Source organism: Phocoena sinus, chromosome 18, assembly GCF_008692025.1.
Source record: "Phocoena sinus isolate mPhoSin1 chromosome 18, mPhoSin1.pri, whole genome shotgun sequence".
In the NCBI taxonomy this organism is placed as follows: domain Eukaryota; kingdom Metazoa; phylum Chordata; class Mammalia; order Artiodactyla; family Phocoenidae; genus Phocoena; species Phocoena sinus.
This window is the reverse complement of record NC_045780.1, coordinates 18162891-18190166: the sequence shown is the minus strand read 5'-3', so window position 1 is coordinate 18190166 and position 27276 is coordinate 18162891. Positions and strand designations below refer to the sequence as shown.

Sequence of the window (27276 nt, the reverse complement as noted above, 5' to 3'; positions counted from 1 at the left end):
AGATAAAACCCCAGAAGAAGAAATAAGTGGAGACACAGTTCAAGGTAAAGATCATAAAGTTGATCAAAGAATTCAGAATAAAAATGAACAAACAGAACAAGAAGTTAGAAGTTTTTAAAGAAGAGTTAGAAAACGTAACAACCAAACAGATGAAGAATACAATAACCGAAATGAAAAATACACGAGAAGGAATCAACAGTAGACTAAATGACACAGATGAACAGATCAGTGAGCTGGAAGACAGAGTAGTGGAAAATCACTGATGCTGAACAGAAAAAAGAACAGAAAGAAATAAGGACAGTTTAAGAGACTGAGACAACAACAAGCATACTAACATTCACATTACAGGGATCCCAGAAAGAGAAGAGAGATTGAGAAAGGGCCTGAGAACATATTTGAAGACACAGTAACTAAAGACTTCCCTAACCTGGAAAAGGAAACAGTCACCCAAATCCAGGAAGCACAGAGTCCCAAACGGGATCAACCCAAAGAGGACCACACCCAGACATATTATAATTAAAATGGCAAAAATTAAAGATAAAGAGAGAATGTTAAAAGCAACAAGGGAAAAGCAACAAGTTATCAATACTTATAAGGAAACTCCATTAAGGATATCAGCTGACTTTCAGCAGAAACTCTACAGACCAGAAGGGAGTGGCACAATATATTTAAAGTGATGACAGGGAAAAACCTACAACCAAGAATACTTTACTTGACAAGGCCTTATTCAGATCTGATGGAGATCAAAAGTTTTACAGACAAGCAAAAGTGAAAAAAGTTCAGTGCCACCAAACCAGCTTTACAAGAAATGTTAAAGGAAATTTTTTAGTGAAAAAGAAAAGGCCACAACTAGAAACATGGAAATTATGAAAAGAAAAAGCTCATTGGTAAAGGCAAACATACAGTAAAGATAGGAAATCAGCCATGAACAAAGCTAGCAGGAAGGTTAAAAGACAAAGTAGTAAAATTGTCTATATCCACAATAAGCAGTTAAGGGATACAAAAAATAAATAGATTTAAAATATGATGCCAAAAACAGTAATCATGAGGGGAAGAGAGTACAAATGTAGGGCTGTTAAAATGCATTTGAAATTAAGAGATCAGCAACTTAAAATAATCACATATATATATACAGATTGCTATACAAAAACCTCATGGTAACTGCAAACCAAAGATGTATAATAGATACACAGACAAAAAAAGAGAAAGGAATCCAAACATAGCACTAAAGATAGTCATCAAATCACAAGGAAAAAGAACAAAGAACAAAAAGAACTATAAAAACAACCCCAAAACAATGAACAAATGGCAGTAACTACATATATATCAATAATTACTTTAAATGTAAATGGATTAAATGCTTCAATCAAAAGACATATAGACTGGCTGAATGGACACAAAAACAAGACCTGTACACATGCTTCCTACAAGAGACTCACTTCAGATCTAAAGACACATGCAGACTGAAAGTGAAGGGATGGAAAAGGGCATTCCATGCAAATAGAAATTAAAAGAAAGTAGGGGTAGCAATATTGTACCAGACAAAATAGACTTTGAGGTGGGAGAGGGAGGATGGACGGGAGGCTCAAGAGGGAGGGGATATGGGGACATGTGTGTGCATAGGGCTGATTCGCTTTGTTGTGCAACAGAAACTAACACGGTATTGTGAAGCGATTATGCTCCAATAAAGATCTATTTAAAAAAAAAGACTGTAAAGAAGGACATTACATAATGATCAAGGGATCAATCGAAGAAGATGTAACAATTGTAAATATATATGCACTCAACATAGGACCACCTAAATACATAAAGCAAATATTATCAGACATAAAGGGAGAAACTGACAGTAACACAATAATAGTAGGGGACTTTAACACCTCAATTACATCAATGGACAGATCGTCCAGACAGAAAATCAATAAGGAAACACTGGCCTTAAATGACACATTAACCACTGACAAAACAGGAAGACAACCTACTTAATGGTAGAAAATATATGCAAATGATACGACTGATAAAGGGTTAATATCCAAAATATACAAACAGCTCATACAACTCAACATCAAAAATACAAACGAGATTAAAAAATGGGCAGAAGACCCGAATGAACATTTCTCCAAAGAGGACATACAAATAGATGGCCAACAGGCACAAAGAAAGCTGCTCAACGCTGCTAACACTAGGGAAATGCAAATCAAAACTACAATGAGATATCACCTTACACCTGTCAGAATGGCCATCATCAAAAAGACCACAGGGCTTCCCTGGTGGCGCAGTGGTTGGGGGTCCGCCTGCCGATGCAGGGGACGCGGGTTCGTGCCCCGGTCCGGGAGGATCCCACATGCCGCGGAGCGGCTGGGCCCGTGGGCCATGGCCGCTGGGCCTGGGCGTCCGGAGCCTGTGCTCCGCAGCGGGAGAGGCCACAGCAGTGAGAGGCCCGTTTACCGCAAAAAAAAAAAAAAAAAAAAAAAAAAAACCACAAATAGGGGAGCTTCCTGGTAGTCTAGTGATTAGGATTCACTGCCGTCACTGCTGTGGCCCGGATTCAATCCCTGGTTGGGGAACTGAGATCCCACAACTTGCACAAGATAGATAGATAGATAGATAGATAGATAGATAGATGATAGATAGATAGATAGATAGATTAGATAGATAGATAAATAGATAAATAAATAAATAAATAAATAAATAGACCATAAATACCACCAAATGTTGGCAAAGATGTGGAGAAAAGGGAACCCTTGTACCCTAATGGTAGGAATGTAAATTGGTGCAGTCACTGCGGAAAACAGTATGGAGGTTCCTCAAAAAACTAAAAATAGAACTATCATATGATCCAGCAACCCCACTCCTGGGTATATCTCCAAAGAAAATGAGAACACTAATTCGAAAAGATATGTGCAACCCAATGTTCACAGCAGCATTATTTACAATAACCATGATATGGAAGCAACCATGTGTCCATCAACAGATGAATGGATAAAGATGATGTGGTGTGTGTGTGTGTACTAGTCAGTCATCAAAAAGAATGAAATTCTGACATTTGCAGCAACATGGATGGACCTGGACAGTATTATACTTAGTGAAATAAGTCAGAGAGAGAAAGACAAATACTGTATGTTATCACTTATATATGGAACTTAAAAATAAAACCAACTATTGAGTATAACAAAAAAGAAACAGGCTCACAGATACAGAGAACTAGTGGTTACAAGTGGGGTATGGGAAGGGGGGAGGGGCAAGGTGGGGGTAGGGAATTAACAGGTACAAACTAGTATGTATAAAATAAATAAACTATAAGGATATACTGTATTGCACAGGGAATACAGCCAATATTTTATAATAACTATAAATGGAGTATAATCTATAAAAATTTTGAATCACTATGTTGTATATCTAAAACTAAGATAATATTGTAAATCGACTATACCTCAATTAAAAAAAAAAAAAAGACTCCATCCCAGACCCACTGAATAAAGATTTCCCCTGGTCTAGACGATGCTGTAACTTCAGCTTCCCTCCCTGATGTTACATCCTATAGCAAAGCTTATCTGAGTAACAGTTCTGATGTCATGATGTTTATTTCTTAAAAAAAAACCCTGTCCACCACTTTACTTTCAAATTTCACCATTCATGGTGGTAACTCAGCACAAGGGAGCAACATGTATTTGTCATCAAGTGGCAAATATCGGGCAAATTAAAACACCTCGATTTTTACTTTAGCTGTGTCACTGCTGAAACAATTATTTAATATGAGACTAATTCTGCCTACTTCACGGTACAAAATGTGGGCACTAAAAAAGAAAATGCATGTGAAGCACAGGGCATTAAAATGCCAGGCATTGCGGGAAATAAATGTTCTCATCCACACCACACACACAAACACATGCCCTCCCCTTGTCAACATTTCCACCTGAGGGGCCCTGGTTTATTTTCCCATTCTAACCAAACAAACTTGCTTATGGTAAAGTTCTGGAAGGCTCATTATTCCCCACCTCTAAGCCCTTGCTTGGGCCACTGACTGTTGTTTTGGAAATGAGCTAAAAGGACATTTGTGTTGCCCCCTATGCTGCACAAACATGACCTTCAGAACAATTGCTTTTCATACTAACCCTATTGGGTTTCCTCTCAATGACTTACGAAAAGCTGTTTATAAATGTTCTGATGTTGTTAATTCCTAAACCTCTCTCCTCTCTCCCAATAATTTTTACATTCCTAGAGGATAGGGACCATGTCTCTCCCTTCATTTATAAGTCCCCAAAAGGATCCAGATACATTTTTCTACTGTGACAGTTCAATTGTAGTATCTTTCGGCAGGAACAAAACCAAAGCATATCTTCTGGGGTGGGGAGGGTAACTGAGAAACAGCATGTTCACGGTGGTACCTGTTTTTAGTCTGATACCCAAGAATCACAGTACTGGTTTTTTTTTAAACTGTGGCAAAATACACATTACCATGTTAACCATGCTAAAGTGTACAGTTCAGTGGCGTTAAGTCCATTCACATTGTTGTGTATCGTCCACGCATAGAACTCTTTCCATCTTGCAAAACTGAAACTCTGTACCTATTAAACAATAACCCCTCATACCCTTTCTCCCAGCCCCTGCCAACCACCATTCTACTTGCTATGAATCTGACCACTCCAGGGACCTCATGTAAATGGAATCACACAGTACTTGTCCTTTTGGGACTGGCTTATTTCACTTAGCATAATGTCCTCAAGGTTCATCCAAGCTGCAGCATGGGTCAGAATTTCTTTCCCTTTGAAGGCTGCCAGATCATTGATTTTTGAGAGGGAAAAAATAACTCTACATGCCTATTTTAACAGATTGCTTTATTTATTAATATGTCACTCTAAACATTACATATATACAACCTATATAACTAGCGTATCAAACCTTGTTCCAGTAGGAAGTTCAAGAGTACATTTTAGGGGTATGTGAAGAAATACCAATACTTTGGCTTTCACTATTATATCAGATGAAAAAAAACAATTCAAAGAATAGTTTTCATCTCCTGCTATGATTAACAACAAAACCAAGTAGAAAAATAAGAGAGCATATTTTAAAAAAAAAAAAACCAACACAAGATACTCAAGTACTTTCTGAGAGGCTTTTTTCTGTTCTCTTCACTGAAAATATAGTCATACAAATTACTCAGTAATCTAATATGATAAGTGGTTCTTCACCTATTGGGAACTCAGTAAATATTTGTTTAGTGAATGAACTATCTATGGAAATGGATCTATGTTAATTTGTGCTTTTTAAAGTTTTTTTTCAAGTAAGAGCAATAGTAAACTTACTGAAGTTCTTGTTTTGTCCAGATCATAAGCCTATAGACAGTGACTGTTAGAAATGCTACCCATCATAGCTAATAATCAAATTAATGTACATTTATCAACCTAGTAAGAAAATTCTATTATGTTGCAGAACTAATTCTAACCTAATAACTCATTGGGCTTCAATCACTTGCAACATGGTCAAGTAAAGGGGGCTGGGACTTCCGGGTTTATTTCATCTATCAATGAATTTCCATCTTTGGGCCCTCACCCCCCAATATACACTTAGAAACATTGCTAAAAACAGTAGCTGCAGCATCTCTTCACCCTCTTTTTAATTGGGGTCTGAAAATGGATTCGGTCTCTAAATTCAGATGAAGGACCTTCCAAACATGAAACAGTTCACTAAAGGAGCCCCCACAAATGGAAATGAGTCCGTGGGCCAGAGAGCAGAACAAAGCTTTGTCCTCGAAGCAAGCTCAACGGGCACACATGATAAAACTCAGAGTTGAACACTCTTACTTCCCAAAGTCACATTTCATAACCAGACCAAAAAAACACCCTCATAATTTAGATCCTTTTTCAAAGTTACCTAACACAATTAAAAGGAAAGGAAAATCAAACGTGAAAGCTGGTGACATTTCAAATAAGCAAAATGTGTGACAGCATTTGGCATAGATAAAAATCGATTAAAAACAAATTCTATTAAGTCCTGTAAGAAACTTGGTTTTAAGAACCACTTATTTGAGTCAGACGTAGCAAATCTGATGATTCAGCAACCACAATTCAGGAAGGCAAGAGTACATTGAATATATCCCTATTTTCCTCTTATATGATGAGCATTTATAGGAGAAAAGGTGGGGGGATTTAAATTTGGGTTCTCAAATTTAACCTTAAGAAAACGCTGTTAGTAGTGGAGACTCTGAGTTATAAAATATCCACTTTCACCCAAATGAAGTTTCTTTCATTATCAAGTTTTCAGATAGTTCTACATTACGACTCTTTATGTACTTAAGTCTTAAGAGAAACCCTGACTAACCTAGAAATTCATCTTCACATAATTATCATTTCAATAGGCTTATATTAAATTGAATATTATTTTGAAGTTAAAAAAGTCATCAATAATGCAAATACACAAACAAAAGCCTCAGACAATCTTTTAACTATTCCTTCACAGTGAAGCTACTGAACTAGCAACTAATGCAGCCCTTCAACAAGCCCCCACGTCAGCATCTGTCCTTCCCACTGGGGCCTCTACACCTCTCACAGTTGGCACCCTATCCCAACCCCTGGCGTCAAAAGGGTTGTTGATATGCAAGCCAGGAGACTTGCCGCAAAGCCCCCTTTCCAACTTCAGGAGTTCCTCTAATCAAAACCAAACCAAACAAAAAACAAACAAGCAGCTAGACTTTCACCCTTTTACAATGTCCCAGCCAAACGTTAAGGTCACATTTAAAATATACACATCTGGAAATAAGAGTTGTTTAAAATGGGTTCAGGAAAAGCCGTACACCCTTCCTGTATCCTTACACAGAGAACTGTATCTCCATGTGAGCAAATCAACCTGATGGGCTCTTTTACCTGCAGAATTACATCACCCATAGAGCACAAACGACACACCATCACCAGCCCCAGAGCACTCACACAAAACCCAGCAGTCTTGGGCTTCAGTTCTTAAAGGCTCCACATTTACTGGCTTTAGCAATGAATTCCTTTAGCAGAGGGCCATCCATTTGCCAAAATGCTGCAGTCTGTGTAACTTCTGTCAAATGATTGATGCAAAACTTAAAGCAGAATTCTTCTAAATCCTGGACACACACAACAAAAATAAAAACAAGAAGAGGCCTTTTTTAATTAACTTTGAATTACTTCTCTCCAGCTCCCTCACCCTCCCCCAGAAGAGATTTGAGGCCAGAAACCTCAAACTAGGCAAACAAGTGACCACAGGTACATGTCAGAAAAATACAAACTATTTACTCACCACACAGTAAAAGCAATGGTTCCCCTACTCAAGTCTGACTCTTCAAAACACACACACACACACACACACACACACACACACACACACACACACAGTGGGGGGTGATTTCCTCATGGTTATCACATAGTCTAGTCACTCAAAGACATGGTTTTAAAAAGCTGAAACAACTTTTGTCCATATCATATGTTTTACCACATTCAAGAAGTCAGAGAAAAGAATTAAGATGTGGGTCATTTGGTCCAAGGAAGAGAAGACTTTAAGAAACAGAAAAGTGATGAAGAGAAATGGTCAATCTAAAGTGACACATTAAAAATAAAACTTCCAAAGACCTTAAATTCACTTTCATGCTCTCCTATATAAAAATGCCTTCATTTTTAAAGCCACAAAGAATAATTTACTACAACTTCCACCACGCTAATTTCTCGGATAGTCAATCCACAAAAGAATAGTCACAGAGACTTGACTTTTCAGTTAGACAAATGGAAGTTACCAACTACCAACATTCAGAGGGAGAGTAACATACACAAGTGGCAAACCAGAACAATTTAAAAATCTATTTCTGGGCTTCCCTGGTGGCGCAGTGGTTAAGAATCCGCCTGTCAATGCAGGGGACACGGGTTCAAGCCCTGGTCCAGGAAGATCCCACATGCCGCGCAGCAACTAAGCCCGTGCACCACAATTACTGAGCCCGTGTGCCTAGAGGCCACGAGCCACAACTACTGAGCCCGTGTGCCACAACTACTGAAGCCTGCGCGCCTAGAGCCCGTGCTCCGCAATAAGAGAAGCCATCACAATGAGAAGCCCGCGCACCACAACGAAGAGTAGCCCCTGCTCGCTGCAACTAGAGAAAGCCCACGGCACACAGCGAAGACCCAACACAGCCAAAAATAAATAAATAAAATAAATTTTTAAAAAAAGATCTATTTCTACCTATGCTAAGACATGCTTTCGTCTCCAGCAAAACTCTACTATATTGTTGTTTGTCCCTTCAAGCATCGCAACAGGGGCTTCCCTGGTGGCGCAGTGGTTAAGAATCTGCCTGCCAATGCAGGGGACACAGGTTCGAGCCCTGGTCTGGGAAGATCCCACATGCCGCAGAGCAACTAAGCCCGTGCGCCACAACTACTGAGCCTGCACTCTAGAGCCCGCAAGCCACAACTACTGAAGCCCGCGTGCCTAGAGCCCGTGCTCCGCAACAGGAGAAACCACCGCAATGAGAAGCCCGTGCACTGCAATGAAGAGTAGCCCCCACTCACCGCAACTAGAGAAAGCCCGTGCGCAGCAACGAAGACGCAACACAGCCAAAAATAAAATAAATAAATTTTTTAAAAAAAGTGGAACGTATTTACTAAATCAATTAGGTACCTGGAATGTACACAAAGATGAAGTCTAAGAGCTCAGTTTCTGTAATGTGGCCAACAATACTGAAGGTCAGTACTCAGGGTTCTGTCAAACTAGGATCTCAACAACTGTTAAACTGTAGGGTCTTGGCTTCGTGTTTCCCAGCCACCACTAAATGAGAATTTTAGGCAGGGTGGGAAAGGGCTGCGTCCGCATACAGAAACAGTCCTTTCAGACCCCTGCAAACAAATACTTCCTTATTCTAAGAGTCTCTCGTCCCTCCCCTCCAGGCATATAACTAGTAAGAGATAAACCACATTAAATGTCTCTCAGCCAGCTACTGTCAGAGTTTTATTCTCTAGATAATTGAAAATGCATTTAAAATGTTAGCACAATACCTGAATCCATGTTTTTTAATAAGAGATTCCCAGGGGGGTGAATGGACAGCTGAATGCTCGGGTGTATTACAATAAACTAAAATGTAAAACAATAGAAAACATTCTCTCTCTCACACATTATTATTAAAGAAAAAGCACTACTCCTGGTATCATAACCCAATGGTTAATAAATAGTTCTAGGGACTAAATTATATCCCACGGAAAGATGAAAGTCATATTTTAATCTTGTTTATCAAAAATAGAAAACTAGTTTATCTACATATAACTTAGGAAGAAGGAGCCAGTCATAGCACAAAAAGTTCTTCAAACCATGTAATGTATCAGATAAGGATCTTTAAATATTAAGTTTTAATTATATAATTTCAAATTCAAAGGAGAAAGAGAGGGCACTAAATTCTGACACTGCAAAACCTTACCACTTCTATATCTGTTTATTTGGAATTAAAGACCTTGGTAGTATAATGAAAAAGAGAGTTTATTCAGTTTACTAACTGTATAGATTACCTTGAGTATAAACTTTAAGAACTTTTTTATATGGTACAGGTATACAAATGGTGCTTCTAATTACAAATCAGTTCATATACCTATGAAAATAGTTTTATCAAACTGCCTTCCCTTCCCCTCCAATTAGTTTGGAAAGATTTCTCAGTACAGTTGATACTTGAAAAACACAGGGGTTAATCCAAGTACAATTAATAGTTGGCCCTCCACAATCGCAGGTTCAACCAACCGTGGATCATGTAGTACTGTAGTGTTTACTATTGAAAAATACCACATGTAAGTGGATCTGTGCAGTTCAAACCTGTGTGGATCAAGGGTCAACTGTATTCAACAAATGTTTAACAGTTTCAAGAATACTGAAAATAATCTAAATCTGGGTTGTTTAAATAACTAATTACACCTTGGATAAGGCAGAACTTGGGAAAAGGAAGCATTGAACACACTTGAAGAGAGAAACTGGAGTTTGCACGTTCATTTGCCTGAACCAGAGACTGGCACAGCCAAGCACATTCACTTCGCAACCTGAGCCAGTGTGCTATTGATGTTGACGTGTGGATTAGATAAACACCCTTCTGATAATTCTTAAATACTATAAAAACCTACATGATCTGTTCACCTCACGCTGCAAACGATCAGATCTTCAATTACCTAGAAGAAAATGCAACTCTTACCCAACTAATAACTGCTGGGCTTAAAAAAAAAAAATTTCTAAGGGTGAGAAGGACCACTTGACCAGTAGATAGATGGTCAAGGCCATGGAATAAGAAAGTGGGGAAGGGTGTAAAATCAAGGAGTCTAATGTGGTATTCTTGGTGTTTTAGAAACCAAAGTCCATGTTTATGACATTCTGTGGTGAAATTATTGTAAGTGGTTCTGGGGCAAATCAGATTTGTTATAATTAATAAGGAAGATCAAAATAAAATATTGCTATTCTAAATTTACAAATTTGCTCCAAATCTTTAAGCATTTAAATTAAATTATTCCAATCACTATACACACTCTGAAAATAAGCTGTTTTTCCTTTCCACAGATTTTCTTTAGAAACAAAACACAGAGAACTGATGGTCTTAATATCCACATTTTAAAAATGCTAATGCAGCCTTCAACGGAGTTCTTATCCAGCCTTAAAATCTAAAATACATGAGAGTGCTAAGACTTCCTGTGGAAGGACACTTGGCCAGGGTGAGACCTCTGTGTCACAGGCCACCCTTGAGGCACATTTCAGATGGCAGATACCGAGAACCACACCTAACTGTCCAAACGTGTTGTTAAAATAATTAGATAACCATACCCAAACACTATAGTCTCGAATTCACTTGATAGTATAGTTGACCCTTGAACAATGCAGGTTTGAAATGCGCAGGTCCAGTTACCCAGGATATTTTTCAATAGTACATACTACAGCACTACAGGATCTAAGTTTGGTTGAATCCACAGATGCGGACGGACCAGGGATATGGAGGGCGGACTGTAAGTTATACGCGATTAATCCCTGCATCGTTCAAGGGTCAACCGCATATCAAGTACAAAATATTCCAAATCGAAGTAGGTTTTGATTTTGTTTTTTAGAATGTATTTAAGTGTCTCACTGTACTGGAAAAAAATTCTAAAGGTGCCTTCTCTCACTACCCAAAAAGTATTTTACAGTCTACTGATCACAAAAAACTTTTAATTTAACCCCTTGAAAAAAGAAATAAATGCTGACCATCTGGCTTTAGCACGAAGCTTTCCAATACTCATATCCCAAATCAATTTTGGAATTAGATTCCTGGCTCATATTTATTGCTTCCCACCAAAAGCAAAATTTTAAGACATAGCTGCTCAGAAAGTAGGATTTTCTGGAAAGTTCTCTATTCCGGTTAAACAAAAAAAATTCCCCAACTGTTTCTTCTAATGTTCAAATAGACACAGAAAAATCTCCTGAAAAGAAACAGTATAAATAGAAGCATTTCAAAATATTTATTTAAAAAAAAAAGTTTATAATGTGATCAGAACTGTCACGAGACAATGTTTTATATGCATTTTCTCCCTTGATGTCGATACTTATTCAGGTTTGTACTAGAGGAATATTTAAGTGCTCCTTCTCCAAGTCCTTCTTTACTTTATAAAGACATGCAGAAAGTTTGACAATGCATTCATAATGCAAGGGTTCCACAACAATTAGCTTATTTTTTAAAATCTCCACAACTACTGAGTCAATACATTTTCGCTCCTTTTATGTATGTCCATTTGCTTCAAAATTCTCTTGTTAAAAGGAGGCATGGGGCTTCCCTGGTGGCGCAGTGGTTGAGAGTCTGCCTGCGGATGCAGGGGACGCAGCTTCGTGCCCCAGTCTGGGAAGATCCCACATGCCGCGGAGCGGCTGGGCCCATGAGCCACGGCCGCTGAGCCTGTGTGTCCGGAGCCTGTGCTCCACAACGGGAGAGGCCACAACAGTGAGAGGCCCACGTACCACAAAAAAAAAAGAAAAAAAAAAAAAGGAGGCATGGAGGAACCACAGTAATTTTTACAGCAAAGAGAAGAAACATGAGAGGCAGGTAGTCTCCATCCTCCCAGCATTTCAACCAACAGAGTGAAGGGAAAGTCAAGTACGGTCCCCAAGTTCAAAGTCTGAAAACAACGGATTTTGCAGCTAATTTCCAATCTGTCTTAGGAGCAGCTTCCCATCAACTAATAGATATAGTAAGTGGGTTTTATTTTTATATTCTAGAGACTTCATTTATTTACTTTCTACATTCTACAGGATTAAGGAAATAAAACATAAAGCTACATTAGTCGATTACATAACTCCCAACACAATCAAAACCATACAACCTAGAAAGAAGGCTTTTTGCCTTCTATTTTCTAATTTTTCTACAGTGAATGTATAATATGTGCGGGGTTGTGAGTTGTTGTTTGTTTGTTTTTACATTTTTTTAAAAAAAGCAGAACTTCATGGTGAGGTGTTTCAAATATTACACATTCATTCGTTCATTTAACTCAACATACATTTCTGAGTGCCAACTATATGCCCGCATTGTGACAGACTCTGTGGAAGCACATGTGTTTGTGGTCTCAAACAAGGGACAGATTTTAATGTATCTATACTTGATATCAGAAAAGTGAAAACTAGTGAAGGAAATGATCAACTGGCCTGGGCAGAAGTGGAATAAGGCATTTTCTATAAACTTTCTTGGATAGATTTTAGCTGAAAGTGTGAAAGAAATTTCCAGCAACTCGAGCCGAGATATCTGCTTCTGCCCAGGTGGTTCTGACTGGTTTTGGTCAGCAAGATGCTAATCCCAAGAATATGGAACTCATCAGCACTGAGGAGGGGTATGGTGAGACACAGAGGATTCTAAAGTCAATCACCAAATGGACAGAAAAGCCATGGACCAATTTAAAATTACATCATTGGGCAGAAATAAAATCTAAAGAAATAGCATTTCTAATAGAGATGTTCACGAAGACAAAGAAAGGGTAGGAAAAAAACTGTATTTCCATTTCCCATTAGAAATGATTGACTTTGATCATCATTCCATCTGTTGAAAAGGTCACAGAGAAAATCAGCTATATCTGACCTTACCAAATATTTATAATCATAACATAATCTGAAATAAAGATAGGATACATTTTGAAAATGCAAGACATAATGGTCCATTTCGATCCCCAAATGTGACAAAGATGAAGTCTATCCACCACATCTCCAAGGCCACAGCTGCAGATCTTTGCAGGTGTCTGGTAAATTCCCTGACACCAGGTAATCTGCCTCATCATATGATGACAGAACACCTATAAGAAAGACTAATTGTTCCATTGAGGGTGCACACCTTAGCTAGACATCTGTAACTCCAAAACTCTTGCTCTTTGACTTTTATTCTTCATGAATATGTAAAACCAACCATACCAGCCTTTAGTTCACTACTTATCCTTCATGTATCCTTCACGTGGTACAATCTTCATTCAGTTCAACAAACATTTATCATGTGCCAGGCACAAGGCACACAGATGAATAAGATACAGTTCCTGCTCAGAGGGAGCTTACAATCTGATGATATCGGGGCTCTTAACTTAAAGAAAATGTACATAAATGTCCGACACACAAGACTCCCAAAAGCTCATTCATTCAGAGACTCTCTAGAGATCCATCAATCAATCCAATATAAAAAGCAAACAACCAAAAAGGAGTCCAGAGCAAGCTCTTCACCCATGAATAACTGTGAGTGATAATTAGACGATGATAGAGTTTTCAGAGCATACACAGCTATAAATCACAGGGCAGCCTTGGTTTACGACAGGGGAGAGCTGGGGAGACAGCAAAGTGGATCTTGAGAAAAATATATTAAGCTGACCTGGAGAAATACTTGAAACTAAAATATGCTGTTTGTTAGTCCCATTAGATATGGCACTTTATATTCCAACCTGCAGTATAGCTGCTGGGACTTCAGTCAGCTTCCTATCTTAGGTAAAAATATAAGTAGAGAAACAACCGTTTTTGAAACTATGAACAGAGAATAAAGCAAGCCAGATTTCATTTTTTAGAGGTCAGTCAGTTCAATGATTCCCTACATAGAAGTGAAGTTACTCATCACGCTTCTTGTCTCACACAAGAAAGGAGAAAGGTGCTCACGGGGTGTTAAGGGCGGTTTGTGTTTCTGCTTATTATTTTATGTTACCTCTGCATCATATCTGACCGCGGCAGAGAACAATGAAAAGGCATTCTCCACAGTGATTCCTCGCTTGATAATGTGCTGACAAAGTTTCTTCAGTCTGTTTTCACAGTACGATGTCGCCAAATCCAAAAGACCTAAAAGTGAAATGTGGAAAGCTTAACTGAGGTTACGATAATTTCCAATCATTTATAAATATATATATTTCACTTTGGTGAAGAGTTCTGTAGATAAATCAGCAGAAGCTTCTTAGGAAATAACACTCTGAATTTTATTAAATAAATTCTCTTTTTCAGTCCATCCCTTCCCCACCTCCCAAACATACCTCTCCTATACTCACTTTATACAATTTCTTCTGTAGTACAAAGGAAGGGGAAAAAATTGAATTTCCCCCCTCATTTTGTTTCCAAAATGATATGCTAAATCCATTAGCAACTTATACTTCAGTATTAAAAAAGTAAAATAATATGGGGAGGGGGAAGGGTGAGTTTTGACAGGGCGAGAGAGAGAGTCATGGACATATACACACTAACAAACGTAGTAAGGTAGATAGCTAGTGGTTAGCAGCCGCAAGGCACAGGGATATTAGCTCGGGGCTTTGGGACAGCCTGGAGGGGTGGGATGGGGAGAGTGGGAGGGAGGGAGACGCAAGAGGGAGGACACATGGAAGCATATGTATATGTGTAGCTGATTCACTTTGTTGTAGAGCAGAAACTAACACACCATTGTGGAGCAATTATGCCCCAATAAAGATGTTAAAAAAAAAAAAAAAAAATAGTGGAGGTAGCATTTAAGCTAGCTCTACTTGAGCAATGCTCTTAATAAATAAATTATAATGTCTATAACAAAAAAAAAAGTAAAATAAGACCACAGTCGTATAGTGTCCATAATTATTAACCATATCGATACAATACTATCTTTAAAACAATTTTTATTGAAGTACAGTTGATTTACAACGTTGTGTTAATTTCTGCTGTACGGCAAAGTGACTCGGTTATACACAGGTATACAATCTTTTTTATATTCTTTTCCATTATGGTTTATCCCAGGATATTGAATATAGCTCCCTGTGCTATACAGTAGGACCTTGTTGTTTATCCATCCTATATATAATAGTTTGCACCTACTAATCCCAAACTCTGAGTCCATCCCTCTCCCAAATACAGTATTATTTTTTAAAGGCATTTACTTCAAATCTTTCTTAAAAACCATGTAAAAACCAATAAACCTGAAACTTTTTACATTTCAATACTGTAAGAATATGGGGAGTTATATTTTTGACCCTGTGCCCTGGCCAGTCCCAATGTGGCTGGTACCTATGGCATCTTCAGGTGGCAGATCCACTGTATCTGTGTAGAGGTACTGGAGAAAGGCACGGTACACTGGGTAGGAAAACTGGTCTATTTCTATCACCTCCTTCATGTCCTCATTCCAGTAAGACTGGAACATGGATCGAAAGTGCTCACACCTAAAACGGAACAGCAAAAGTTACCTAATTAAGTTGATGAAATCAGGGATAAACAAATATTATGGGTATGCTTAACTACTAATATTTGAGTAGTATTGGGTTGGCCAAAAAGTTTGTTCGGGTTTTTCCGTAAGATGTTACAGAAAAACCCAAATGAACTTTTTGGCCAACCCGATGCATTCATTCCATGTACAAGAACCCAAACATATTCCGCAGGCAAGGGCTTTTACATTCACCTTTTACGTCCACTCACTTTCATTTTCTATACTACCTATTAAATAGTAAGAATTATACATGGAGCCACTGTTTGCATCTGATAGACCCCAGTCAGATCAAGTCTTTCTGCTTGCTTGTTGTTTTTAAAAAATGTTGTAGAGAAGGGCATTTTAAACAATGAAATTAAAAGAAATTCAGAAATGAGTGTTCAAACTTTTGATATATGTTCATGTCATTCAAATGATTCATTTTTTGTGTGTCATGTAATCAGCATATTCTTAAAACTTTTTAAAATGTTAACTGAATTACATTTAAGAGGATTTTTTTTCCATTACCTTACATGACAATTTTCCTTCTTTTCTGACTCATCTTCAAAACAGCCACCACCCCTATTTTGTTCCTTTGCTCTGACCTGCTCCCCTCCCTCTCCTCCCAAGCCGGTTACCAATTTATTTATAAAACACATTCACTAGAATAGTCACATATTTCAAGAAAACCTAAATAGGTCTTTTCGTACTGTATTTCATACACAAATCCACCTATATGAGGAACTGATTTCTATTTATTTATAATTTTGGCTGCATTGGGTCTTCATTGCTGCACGTGGGCTTTGTCTAGTTGCAGTGAGCGGGGGCTACTCCTCGTTGAGGTGCGCTGGCTTCTCATTGTGGTGGCTTCTCGTTTCAGAGCACGGGCTCAGCAGCTGTGGCTCACAAGCTCTAGAGCACAGGCTCAGTAGTTGTAGCGCATGGGCTTAGTTGCTCCACAGCATGTGGGATCTTCCCAGACCAGGTATCGAACCTGAGTCCCCTGCATTAGCAGGCGGATTCTTAACTACTGCGTCACTAGGGAAGTCCCTATGAGGAACTGATTTCTGAATATTCAATTTTCTTCAAGTATAACATACTTTATAATTTTTTAAAAATCATCTTTTCAAATCCTTTTAAAATGAGTTACACTATAAACACAAAAATACTTTCAATATCCATTCAGAATATTAAAAGAATGGCTCCACTTACAAAGGAACTTACCTCATCTGGGAAGTAAAAAGATGCAGTTGTCTAAGCAAGAACTAATAGATGAAATCGGTCAGAAAACTATACAGGAAAGGAACAGACTGGATGGCCCCAGCTTCACAGATAGAAACATTTCCCGTTCACCTTTTCAGTTAATACTTTGGTGCAGATCCTTACTCCCTTAAAGTAATGAATGACATAGCTTTTCGGTTCCAAACTTGTTATTTTGTAAATAAATATTTAACTACATTTTCAAAAAAGACTTGTAAGTGGCTAGTTAAACTCTCAATAGTCTGATTTTATGTGCCTCTTTCTCTGTAATGGTAGCCTCAGTGAGCAATGGTCCAGGTACTAATAAATACAAAGTTCCCTCACATTTATACAAAAAGCTCCTGCCATTTACTATATTTAAAAACATTTCTTTAGTTGGGAATTAGATGTCTCTCAGGGCTAGGAAGTCCAGTATTCCTAAGAGTTTTCTGCTTATGGAAAATGAATCTTTAATTAAGAGTAAAAAAAAAGATATATAGGCTTTTCACTGATAATCTTTTATATTTTCTTAAACCTTATATACAAATTTTTGATCAAAATAAGTATTCACGATCTCCTTCATTTTAAAAATACAGAAAAATACTACATTACACTTTTTCTAAAAGGCACATGAGTGCACACACACACAAACACACACACACATAACACGCAAAACTCTTCATAATAAATGGATTGAGTTGTGCCATTTCTTTCTACTACCAAGATTATTTCTTATTAGTCCCCATTTTGTGGAATAACAAAGAAATGGAGATTGTAGAAGAAAGTAAGGTTATTGATGACTCTAAACTCATGCGAAAATACCTGATTTTCAAAACAGCTTTATGGACGTGGATATATTTCCCGTCAATTCGAAACTTCAGATCGGCAGTTTCTGGACTGTCAAATTCTTTCTTCAGTGACTCCGCAACTGTTAAAAAGTCTTCATGCTCTGAAGGAAATGAGCACATTAATACAGGAAGCTCAGGAAACATGTTCAAGCTTTGAAAGACTTCAGAAAGATAATGATTAGCATGATGGATAATTCCATTAGATTTTTTTCAGAAGAGTTCAGACCTTATTCAACAAATCAATTTCACAGTATTAAATTAAAATCAATGTCACAGAAATTAAATTGAATTTCACAGGCTAATGGGGAAACAAAAAATCAGGGACCCTCTTTGGCACTGAATGAAGGTACTATAGACGCAGGAGACAGTTTCTGTCGTCCCTGAGATGAGAAGGTGATTCTCAGCAGCTGCTGTTACCTAAGTGTCCTAAGTGTATAAACTTCAGAAAAAAATACGTATTTGGAAAGGCCAAATACCAGTCTGACATGCTAAGTTAGACATTAAAAACGTGTATTTTTTTAAAAAAAGAGAAAGTTATAGATCATCATGATTAGGTAACTACTTCTCTCAAAAACTGAGTGGTGCTCTTCTAAGGCTAAGAATTTATCAATTTTCCTTGACAGAAACTCTAAGGACACCTTTGCTCTGCTTCAAGGAGTTGGTAAATTTGACTCAAGGAGTCCTAAGAAACAAACTCACCACTGAGGCTAAGAGTGTGTTCTTTCACAGGGTGACCCTTTTCCCTCGATATCTGGAATCTAAACGTCCTTCTTAATGCTAAAACTTAATGCAGTACAAGCAATAATCTCTACACACTATCTAAAAGCAGAGCAAATTTACTTAGTAGGAATGTATACTTAGAAAGAACAGCTTTACAAAACCATGATCACACTGCCTGACAGGAAGGTGTAAGTACATGTAATTCTTATATTTAAGTAGAATTGTGCTATCATGAAGAAAAGTAAAGGCACTTGTACAAACTCATGCAACACTTTCCTGTGCTTTCCGTGTGTGAATAAAGGGAAAGAGGTAGAAGAAGGCTAACGGGGAAATTTTTAAAGTCCAGAGACCCACCGCTGGCACTGAATGAAGGGTACCATCGATGTAGGAGACAGATTTCCACGTCCCCTGAGGTGAGAAGGTGATTCTCAGCAGCTGATGTTACCAGGGCACATCTTAAGAGGAGGGACAACTGCTAAAAACTAGGCTGAAGCTTAACAAAGGAGCTTTCCACGAGCTTTATTATCAGAATCTCCCAAGGAAATACCATTTGCCTAAGCCCTATTCCCTTAACGTACATCCTCCCCCTACCCTGATAATGCAGAGTCTGTTGGCTGTGGAGGAGAGGTGGACAAGCTCTCAAAAACCAGGCTTTCCCTGACCCTGTAACCTGAATCCCCAGTGAATGAAAGAAAGGAAATAACTAAGATGGGCAGAGTCCAAGAGTCTAGATTGCTACCAACCTCCCCACAGAAAAAACAGCTTCTTATCAGTGCCTAACTCCTGCATCTAGTCCTAAGAGTTGGACTATCTTGGTTTCTGGCAACAAGTATAGTACCTCCCTTCAGAGGAGAAATGTTCTTCATAGGTGTGAATTCATCCTCTGACTTTCTTCCTGACACACAGCTGAGATCAGAAACTGAGAGGTCACAAACACTTCTGACTTTTGGCGGGTGCAAGAGAAAGAAGTCACCTGGGAGATATATTCAGGGACCATACTTTTTCCAAACTTAATAACAGAAAATATTAGGATGTTTGGTCTGAAAGGGATGTCTTTTCAGGACTAGGATTTTAAAATGCAAGAACCTGAGGGAACCCTTTTTTTTTTTTTTTTCCGATACGCGGGCCTCTCACTTTTGTGGCCTCTCCTGTTGCGGAGCACAGGCTCCAGACGCGCAGGCTCAGCGGCCATGGCTCACGGGCCCAGCCGCTCCGCAGCATGTGGGATCTTCCCGGACCGGGGCACGAACCCATGTCCCCTGCATCGGCAGGCAGACTCCCAACCACTGCGCCACCAGGGATAAGGAAAGCCTTTTATAAACAGGTCCAGGTTAAGCAGTATATGGGACTCTGAGATGTGTACAGAGTCTATACATAGGTGTGATTACGGCCAAAGAGTCCCATTCTATGAACTAAATTTTCTTTGATCACAATATTCACTGCAAAAAAAATACTGTATTATAAAGAACCTGAAAAAGTTCCATTTGTTTCACTTTAAGTTGAGCAGCAGTTTCACTTTTCCTAAACATACTCTTGCCCCCATGACCATATAGACTGGTCACCTGATGACAGGACAGCTCCAGCTACCTGACACACCTGAGCATGACATGTTATTACAACACCTTCAATATCAATTGCTGAGCAACCCGAACCCCATGTTGTCAACAGCTATATTAATTTTCAAGCACAGGGTATCATGACACTTATTTCCTCTGCATCACAAACAAAAGAATGATTTAGAAGAAATACATTAGCAAAAAGGTAGAAATAAACAAGAAATAAAAGAAAAAGAGATTAAAATCATGTTAATGGCTACACAGCTTGATTACATTTTAACATTTTCAATCAACAATGGACCCTTGAAGAAGACAATATTCAGAAAAGGGACAGATTATATAACCAAACATCAACCTGAATCCACTATCCTTTTTTTTTTTTTTAAGGCCGGGCCGTGCGGCATGTGGGATCTTAGTTCCCTGACCAAGGATCAAACCTGGGTCCCCTGCAGTGGAAGCTCAGAGTCTTATCCACTGGACAACCAGGGGAAGTCCCCCACTATCCTTTATAATACCTCTGTTTTGATCCCTTCCTCCCCAAAAAAGTATTTGAGATTCATTGAAAGAAAAATAGGGAAGGAAATTGGAATTAACAACTCCACAAAGTTAACAAAACCACAAGTTTTTCATTTTTTTTTAAAGTTCATTTTTGGTTCATGTTATATGAGATTATGTAATAAATTTAATATAACAGAAGCACTTAATAACAGGTTCCTCAAATAATTTGTACATGAACGTTCATAACAGCACTATTCACAATAGCCAAAAGGTGGAAACCATCCAAATGTCCATCAACAAATAAATGGATAAACAAAATGTGGTCTACGTATACAACAGAATACCACTCAGCCATAAAAAGAAAAGAAGTACTGATACATACTACAACCTGGATGGGTCTCAAAAGCAGAGTAAAAGCCAGACATAAAAGGTTGTACATTGTATGATTCCACTTACATGAAACATCCAGAACAGGTAAATCCATAGAAACAAAAAGCAAATTGGTAGTTGCCAGTGGTTGGGGGAAAGAAAGAATGGGTGTTCTTTTAAGGTGATGAAAGTGTTTTAGAACTTGATATAAATGATGGTTGCACAACATGGTGAAGGTATTAAATGCCCCTGAATCATACACGTTAAAAATGGTTAATTTTAGGTACGTGAATTTCACTTCAATTAAACTGAAAACACTGAAGGGGAGAAAATAATAAATCCATATAATATTCCATAACGTTTTAATAAGTTGTATTATGCAAACCTAATTTGGGGAAAGGTATTAAAGCTAACGGAGGATAAAACATCTTGAACCTAAAAAAGCCCACAGCCAGCAAATGTGCAGGAACACCCGTCAGCTGATGACACCCTTCGCTGGGGGGAGCAGCCCTGAGCTTCCTTACCTATAGACAGGAGGCGCCAGGTGACGGCGGGTGTGGCGAAGCAGGCGAACACGTCGTCGGTGGAGGAGAAGTGGGTGAGGTGAGGCAGGGTCACCGACTGGCCCCGGCACTGGCCCCACATGTACACGTGCCCTCCCTGCGTCTTGGCTGCAGACGTGTGGGCAGAGTGGCAGGCCGCAATCTCTATTACCCTGGGAAGTTTTCAGAAAAATGCAGGTCACTTCTTTTTCACAGAAGCCTAAGCGTGCCACACAAGGTAAATAAAAAGTGCGCGCTCAGAACACCTCAAAAAGCCCAAGATCCAGGGACTTTAGCTACCACATCATACTGACAAAAGCAAAAGACTAGAGCAAGAGTACTGTGTGTCTCCCTTCCTGGCTGCCCCACTTCTCACGCTAACCTCATTCTGAGTTAGGATGAATAATGCATACTGTTGAAGAAAACCTGGATAAAGGGAATAGAAACCAAAGTAAATGAGGGAAGTGGACCCTGGAAAAAAATGTCCTGACAGTTCTGGAGGCTTAGACAGTAGCAAAAAAATACTGTATTCAATATACCATTTCCTTACAAATACAACTTTATCTCTCACCCCCTACCAATGTTCAGAACACTCATTAAGCTGACAGGCACTGGTCCGGGGGTCATGGACTCTGAATGTCCCAATCCAAATGGACATCAAGCCAAACTTACTACATTCTCCGTATGCTTCTTAGGCAGGGTCCCAGAATCAGAAGTCAACATTCTAACACTTAGTGGGTAAGACCTCACAATATGGCTGAACAAACATTAAGCATCTATTCTAGTAACACACATTAAATCAAATCAATATTTAAACAGATAATGCCCTTTCAAGGGCAGATTTTATTTGTTTAAAAGTTGTTTTAGTTGGCTCAAAAAGAAGAGTTTATACTATGCTTTAAATTTCAACATGGTGACAGACCTTACTTTTCTTCCCTACTAAACAGGCAACAAGAAGCTGCAGGGATTATACCCAGATGCATTAATGCCTGCCTACCAATCTCAGGTGGTTATCTGAGAAAGCTGTGTAAGGATCACGTCAACTTCACGTTCATTCTGACTGGTACAACACTCCTTTGTTCAAAATGAGAATGTTAATAAACAGAAGAGCTACACAGCCAAAGACCACAGCTCCAGCACACACAGTCCCAAGTCCCAACGCACACACAATTCCGAGACATGGTACTGACAAGTTACCTTTCTTTCTCCACCATGATGTGTGCTGGGCTTAGCAGGTTATTTTTATTGCCAGTTCCCAGCTGCCCATATGTGTTAGCTCCCCAGGCATAGAGCAAGCCCTCATCAGTTAGTGCTAGAGTATGTGCATAGCCGCAGACAATCTGCAAGTAAATTTAAATGGTTACCATAAACAGGAAGGGCAGGGAAAACATCTACTTAAAGATTAGGGCCAGCTTCTGCAGAATGCCAATTCATCATCAGGTGTGGGCTGACATTCTCTGGAACATTAAAAAAGCATTAGAAAAGCCTATACCTGAGACTACTAGATATTTTTCCATTCCTTTTTTTTTTTTTTTTACTTATCAAGACCAGTGTGCCAGCACCATGGTCTTGCTTCCCATCATGGGAATTTAGGAAAGATATAATATTAAATGTGGAAGATGAAGGCCCAGGGTACTCTTCAAAAAGACTTACTAATGAGTACATCTCTGGGAATTCCCTGGCGGTCCAGTGGTTAGGACCCCACACTTCCACTGCAGGAGGCATGGGTTCGATCCCTGGTCGGGGAACTAAGAGCCTGCAACTATTCCGCCAAGTCAGAGCAGGGAAGATAGATGGGGACGAGCACCTAAGGGTCCACCATACGTACCTGGTTCACACAAACGCTGTGCAAAGCTGCCACTCTCACGGGGGTCAGCTGATTGCCGTTGTTTCCCAAGCCTAGCTGACCATTGCCGTTGTAGCCCCAGCCGTATACCTTAGACAGAGAGAGGGGGAGAACAGGCTTTTAAAACTGCTGGTAAGAGGGAAGAGCTAAAAATGTCATCCATCTAAACAAATCAGATACTTTTTTCACTTCCAACACTCATATTCCACTAAATGTGATCCTACAACTGATCTCCAAACAGAAGATGCTTTAGGGGTAGGGATGACAGAATCTAGCAGACTCCACAGCTTACTAGTTGGATAGCCTTGGGCAAGTCATGAACTCGTTTTAGGCATGAGGAAGCTGAGGCTCATTAACAATTACTAAGTACCTACTGTATCTCAGGACCTTGTGAAAGGTACTAGGAATAAGCCTTTGGAAACAGTTTAACAGGAGAGATGGACACATGCAAATTTTTTGCAGCCAGGCGGCAAATGCTATAATAGAGAGATAATCAAGGCACTACAGGTAGAGAGGAGAAAGGATTTAGCCACAGAAGAAAGTTTAGGCAAGACTTTTCAGAAAGCAGAGGTCTGAGCAGGGCTGAAGGCACTTCAGGGGGAGGGCACAGAATGTGCTGGAGATAGCTGGGGTGGCGGCTGGGGAGAGAATAGAAAGAAAGGTAAGGGCCCAAAGGGCCAAAACACAAACCAAGGAAAGTGCAATGCATCTGTGCATCTTCCACTGAAATATTCCAAAACTGAGATCAATATGACTACATTTGTATTCTGGAAAGATCACGCTGGCGGCAACATGAAGGGTGACTGCGGCGTGTAAGACCAGAGGCAGGGAGACCTCGACATATAACCTCATCTCCCATCAGCAAACAGGTGAGCTCTGATGAGGGTCCAATGAAGGCGGTGACAGCGGCACCACAAGAGGGACCAGGAAAGAGGTTAAAGAAGGAGACATAAGGGAATGTGGCGATCCCTTAGACGCCCTAAGCAAGAGGGGGTCATCAGCTGAAAGCAGCAGAGCTGGGCATAGGTTTGACAGCGAGAGTTAAAGGTTTAGAATGACCAGCATGGGACATGGGTAAAGTACTGGTCAGGAACAGACAAAAGGCCTTGCTCAAATCAGAAACACGAGATATGGGTGGCAACACGCCCCATGGCAACACAGGGCAAACGGGCATCGGCGAGGGCCTTTCCAGTCAGGGTGACAGAGGGAAAAAGGGGACGTGGAGTTTAGGGTACAAACAAGAGATGGTTACAAGCACTTTCAATGCCAGAAGTCTAATAGGTTTGAACTTTCTGGGGAGAAATTTGGCAATAGCTATCAAAAATTCTAATGACAGGGCTTCCCTGGTGGCGCAGTGGTTGGGAGTCCGCCTGCCGATGCAGGGGACACGGGTTCGTGCCCCGGTCCGGGAAGATCCCACATGTCGCGGAGCAGCTGGGCCCGGGAGCCATGGCCGCTGAGCCTGCGCATCTGGAGCCTGTGCTCCGCAACGGGAGAGGCCACAACAGTGAGAGGCCCACGTACCGCAAAATAAAAAAAAAAAAAAAAAAAAAAAAAATTCTAATGACATACTCCCTGACCCAGAAATCCTATTTCTGGGAAATTATTCTATAGACATACTTGCAAGAGTGTGCAAAGATATACACACTCACAAACAGTAACAAAGAAAAGCAGTGCAACAAAGTTTATAAACAATTGAAAGGCCCATCAGGAGAGCTCTGGATGCGGGTCATGTGCACAGGAAAACCAACACCCATACAAAGAAAACTAAGCAACTATTATAATGGAAGCAACTATCAATGGTCTGATAATAGATTCAGGTAAAACATACGTTGTTAAGCAGAAAAGCTGCAGACTGGCCGAAAAAAGCAGTAGGTATAACAATCCCATTGTTTAAAGAAGGTACTTATACTCAACCATACATAACTAACTATAGAGAAAAGTCCAAAAGGATATACATCAAACTATTAACAAAACTGAAGGAAAGGTATTCACTTTTTACTTTGTATGTTTCATTTGTTTTCCTTTGTTGAAATAATCACATAATAATAATTTTAAAATTAAATTAATTTTTTAAAATAAAGAAGTGGAAAATACTGGAATGGAGGATGTTAGATGACTATCCCAAGGAATTCGGAAGCCCTCTGGTGTGATACCGGGGTTGATTCAAAAAGTGAGCTAGGGCTTCCCTGGTGGCGCAGTGGTTGGGAGTCCGCCTGCCGATGCAGGGGACACGGGTGCGTGCCCCGGTCCGGGAAGATCCCGCATGCCGCGGAGCGGCTGGGCCCGTGAGCCATGGCCGCTGAGCCTGCGCTCCGCAGCGGGAGAAGCCACAGCAAGTGAGAGGCCCGCGTACGGCAAAAAAAAAAAAAAAAAAAAAAAAAAAAAAAAAAAAGAAAAGTGAGCTAACAAAGCCGAGCATTCAGTAAACTCTAAACCACCCTCGCACCCCAATGCAGGATGCCATACATCTGTGTCCAAAGAAGCATCTTTGAATAATTTTTGTGCACTGAGACAGGCACAGGTGGTAACAAGTTCATTGACGCAGAAGCTTCAACCAGAATTATTTTATAGAAATAACGATCAGCTCAAAGGTGACTATGGTAGAAGGTCACTGAAAGGTGGGTTTTTAAAAGTAGCCAATAACAATCAGGACGAAAAATTCTCCTTTTGCAAGTTGCTTCTTCCTGTGGACAAACATTCCAGACGTAGGTAGGTACAGAGGCTTCACGCCCATTAGAGTTACTGCGTATAAACATCGCCAGCTAACTTTAAAGAGTGCACATTGCCTCCTGCCTTCTGAGGTGGCCCGCACACCCTGTCAGTGGAGTGTGTCTCTCCCAGGGCCGCTCACACTTTCTGAGATGGACCGCATTCTCGCCATGCAATGAGTATCTCTCTAAATAAACCTGCTTTCACTTAAAAAAAAAAAAAAGAGTGCATAGTTCACTTTTTCATTGGAAGAAAGAGGTAGTATTAAATTCTTTTATCTACTACATTAAATCACAAATACCGATAAGCCTTGGGCTATCTGGATCTGGCAAAAAACACATTAGAACCTTTACTTGCAGATAAATCTTGGAATTTAAAAATTCATAATGAGGAGCAAACATCCTGTGATTACAACCTCAATCAGTTAACTATCTACGGAGCTATCAAAACAAAGCACTCTTCCTTCCAGAATCTACCTGGAAAGAAAAGGACATTTCACTGAAGGAGGAGATAGGAGGAGAAAGGGGGATGCAGACATCGCTCACCTCACCATTGTCCAGAACAGCCATGGATGAGGTCTGACCGCAGGCAATGCCAACCACCCTCTTAATATGTAAACAGTTTGTAACTTTGCGAGGAGTTGGTTGATTTGCTGTAGATCCTGATCCCACCTGGCCACAGTTGTTATAGCCCCAAGCAAACACCTACACAACAGAAGGGGAAAAGAAAAAGAAAGAAGAGTAAGGGTGAAAATTCTACCTCTAACACACAATAACAATCATAAAATAAAAATAAACCCACTTAATGCGTACTTACAATGTGCTAAATGGTCTTAAGTGCTTTACATGCATTAACCCATCTAATCCTCACAGTAATCCTGTAAGATGACCCTGGCATAGGTACTAGTATCATCCCCATTTTATACATGTAAAATAGAAACACAGAGAGGTTGAGTGACTTGCTTGAGACTCCACAGCTAGCAAGCAGAATTTACTACTAATCTGAACCCAGGCAGTCTAGCAGCGCTCTTAACCGCTATGTTAAACTTCCACTATAATTATGGCAGCTATATAGGATTTTTAATCCGGCATCAATAGGAAATGAGGTATATGCCACATAAGTATGCCACAGTGATATGAAAAAATCAGCCTAATTCTCTGGGCACAAATAAGTCTTTTTTTTTCCATTGAAACTTTTGAAACCATACTATGCTTTTCCCTATCTCACTAATCACCAATAGGAGACATTATATAAATTTTCCTGATGACACAAGCCTACCATCATTGTAATTATCAATCATAGTTCC

At 39.6% G+C, this 27276-nt stretch overlaps 1 protein-coding gene across 14 annotated transcripts in view; it reads right to left on the bottom strand.

Annotated features, from left to right (window-relative positions):
- Positions 1 to 4816: 4816 nt before the first annotated feature.
- The window catches only part of RCBTB1 (RCC1 and BTB domain containing protein 1), a 50600-nt gene continuing 28140 nt past the window's right edge, over positions 4817 to 27276 (bottom strand). For 13 of the 14 annotated variants that reach the window (XM_032611274.1, XM_032611277.1, XM_032611280.1 and 10 more), the window contains 8 exons: positions 26516 to 26674; positions 23241 to 23348; positions 22610 to 22752; positions 21395 to 21585; positions 17702 to 17828; positions 15466 to 15617; positions 14156 to 14286; positions 4817 to 7087 (listed from right to left, as the gene is read on the bottom strand). In XM_032611274.1, coding sequence (XP_032467165.1) covers positions 6947 to 7087; positions 14156 to 14286; positions 15466 to 15617; positions 17702 to 17828; positions 21395 to 21585; positions 22610 to 22752; positions 23241 to 23348; positions 26516 to 26674 — 1152 coding nt within the window. In that variant the 3' untranslated portion in view covers positions 4817 to 6946. The remainder of the gene's footprint in view (positions 7088 to 14155; positions 14287 to 15465; positions 15618 to 17701; positions 17829 to 21394; positions 21586 to 22609; positions 22753 to 23240; positions 23349 to 26515; positions 26675 to 27276) is intronic. The other variant, XM_032611283.1, reaches the window with a different exon arrangement.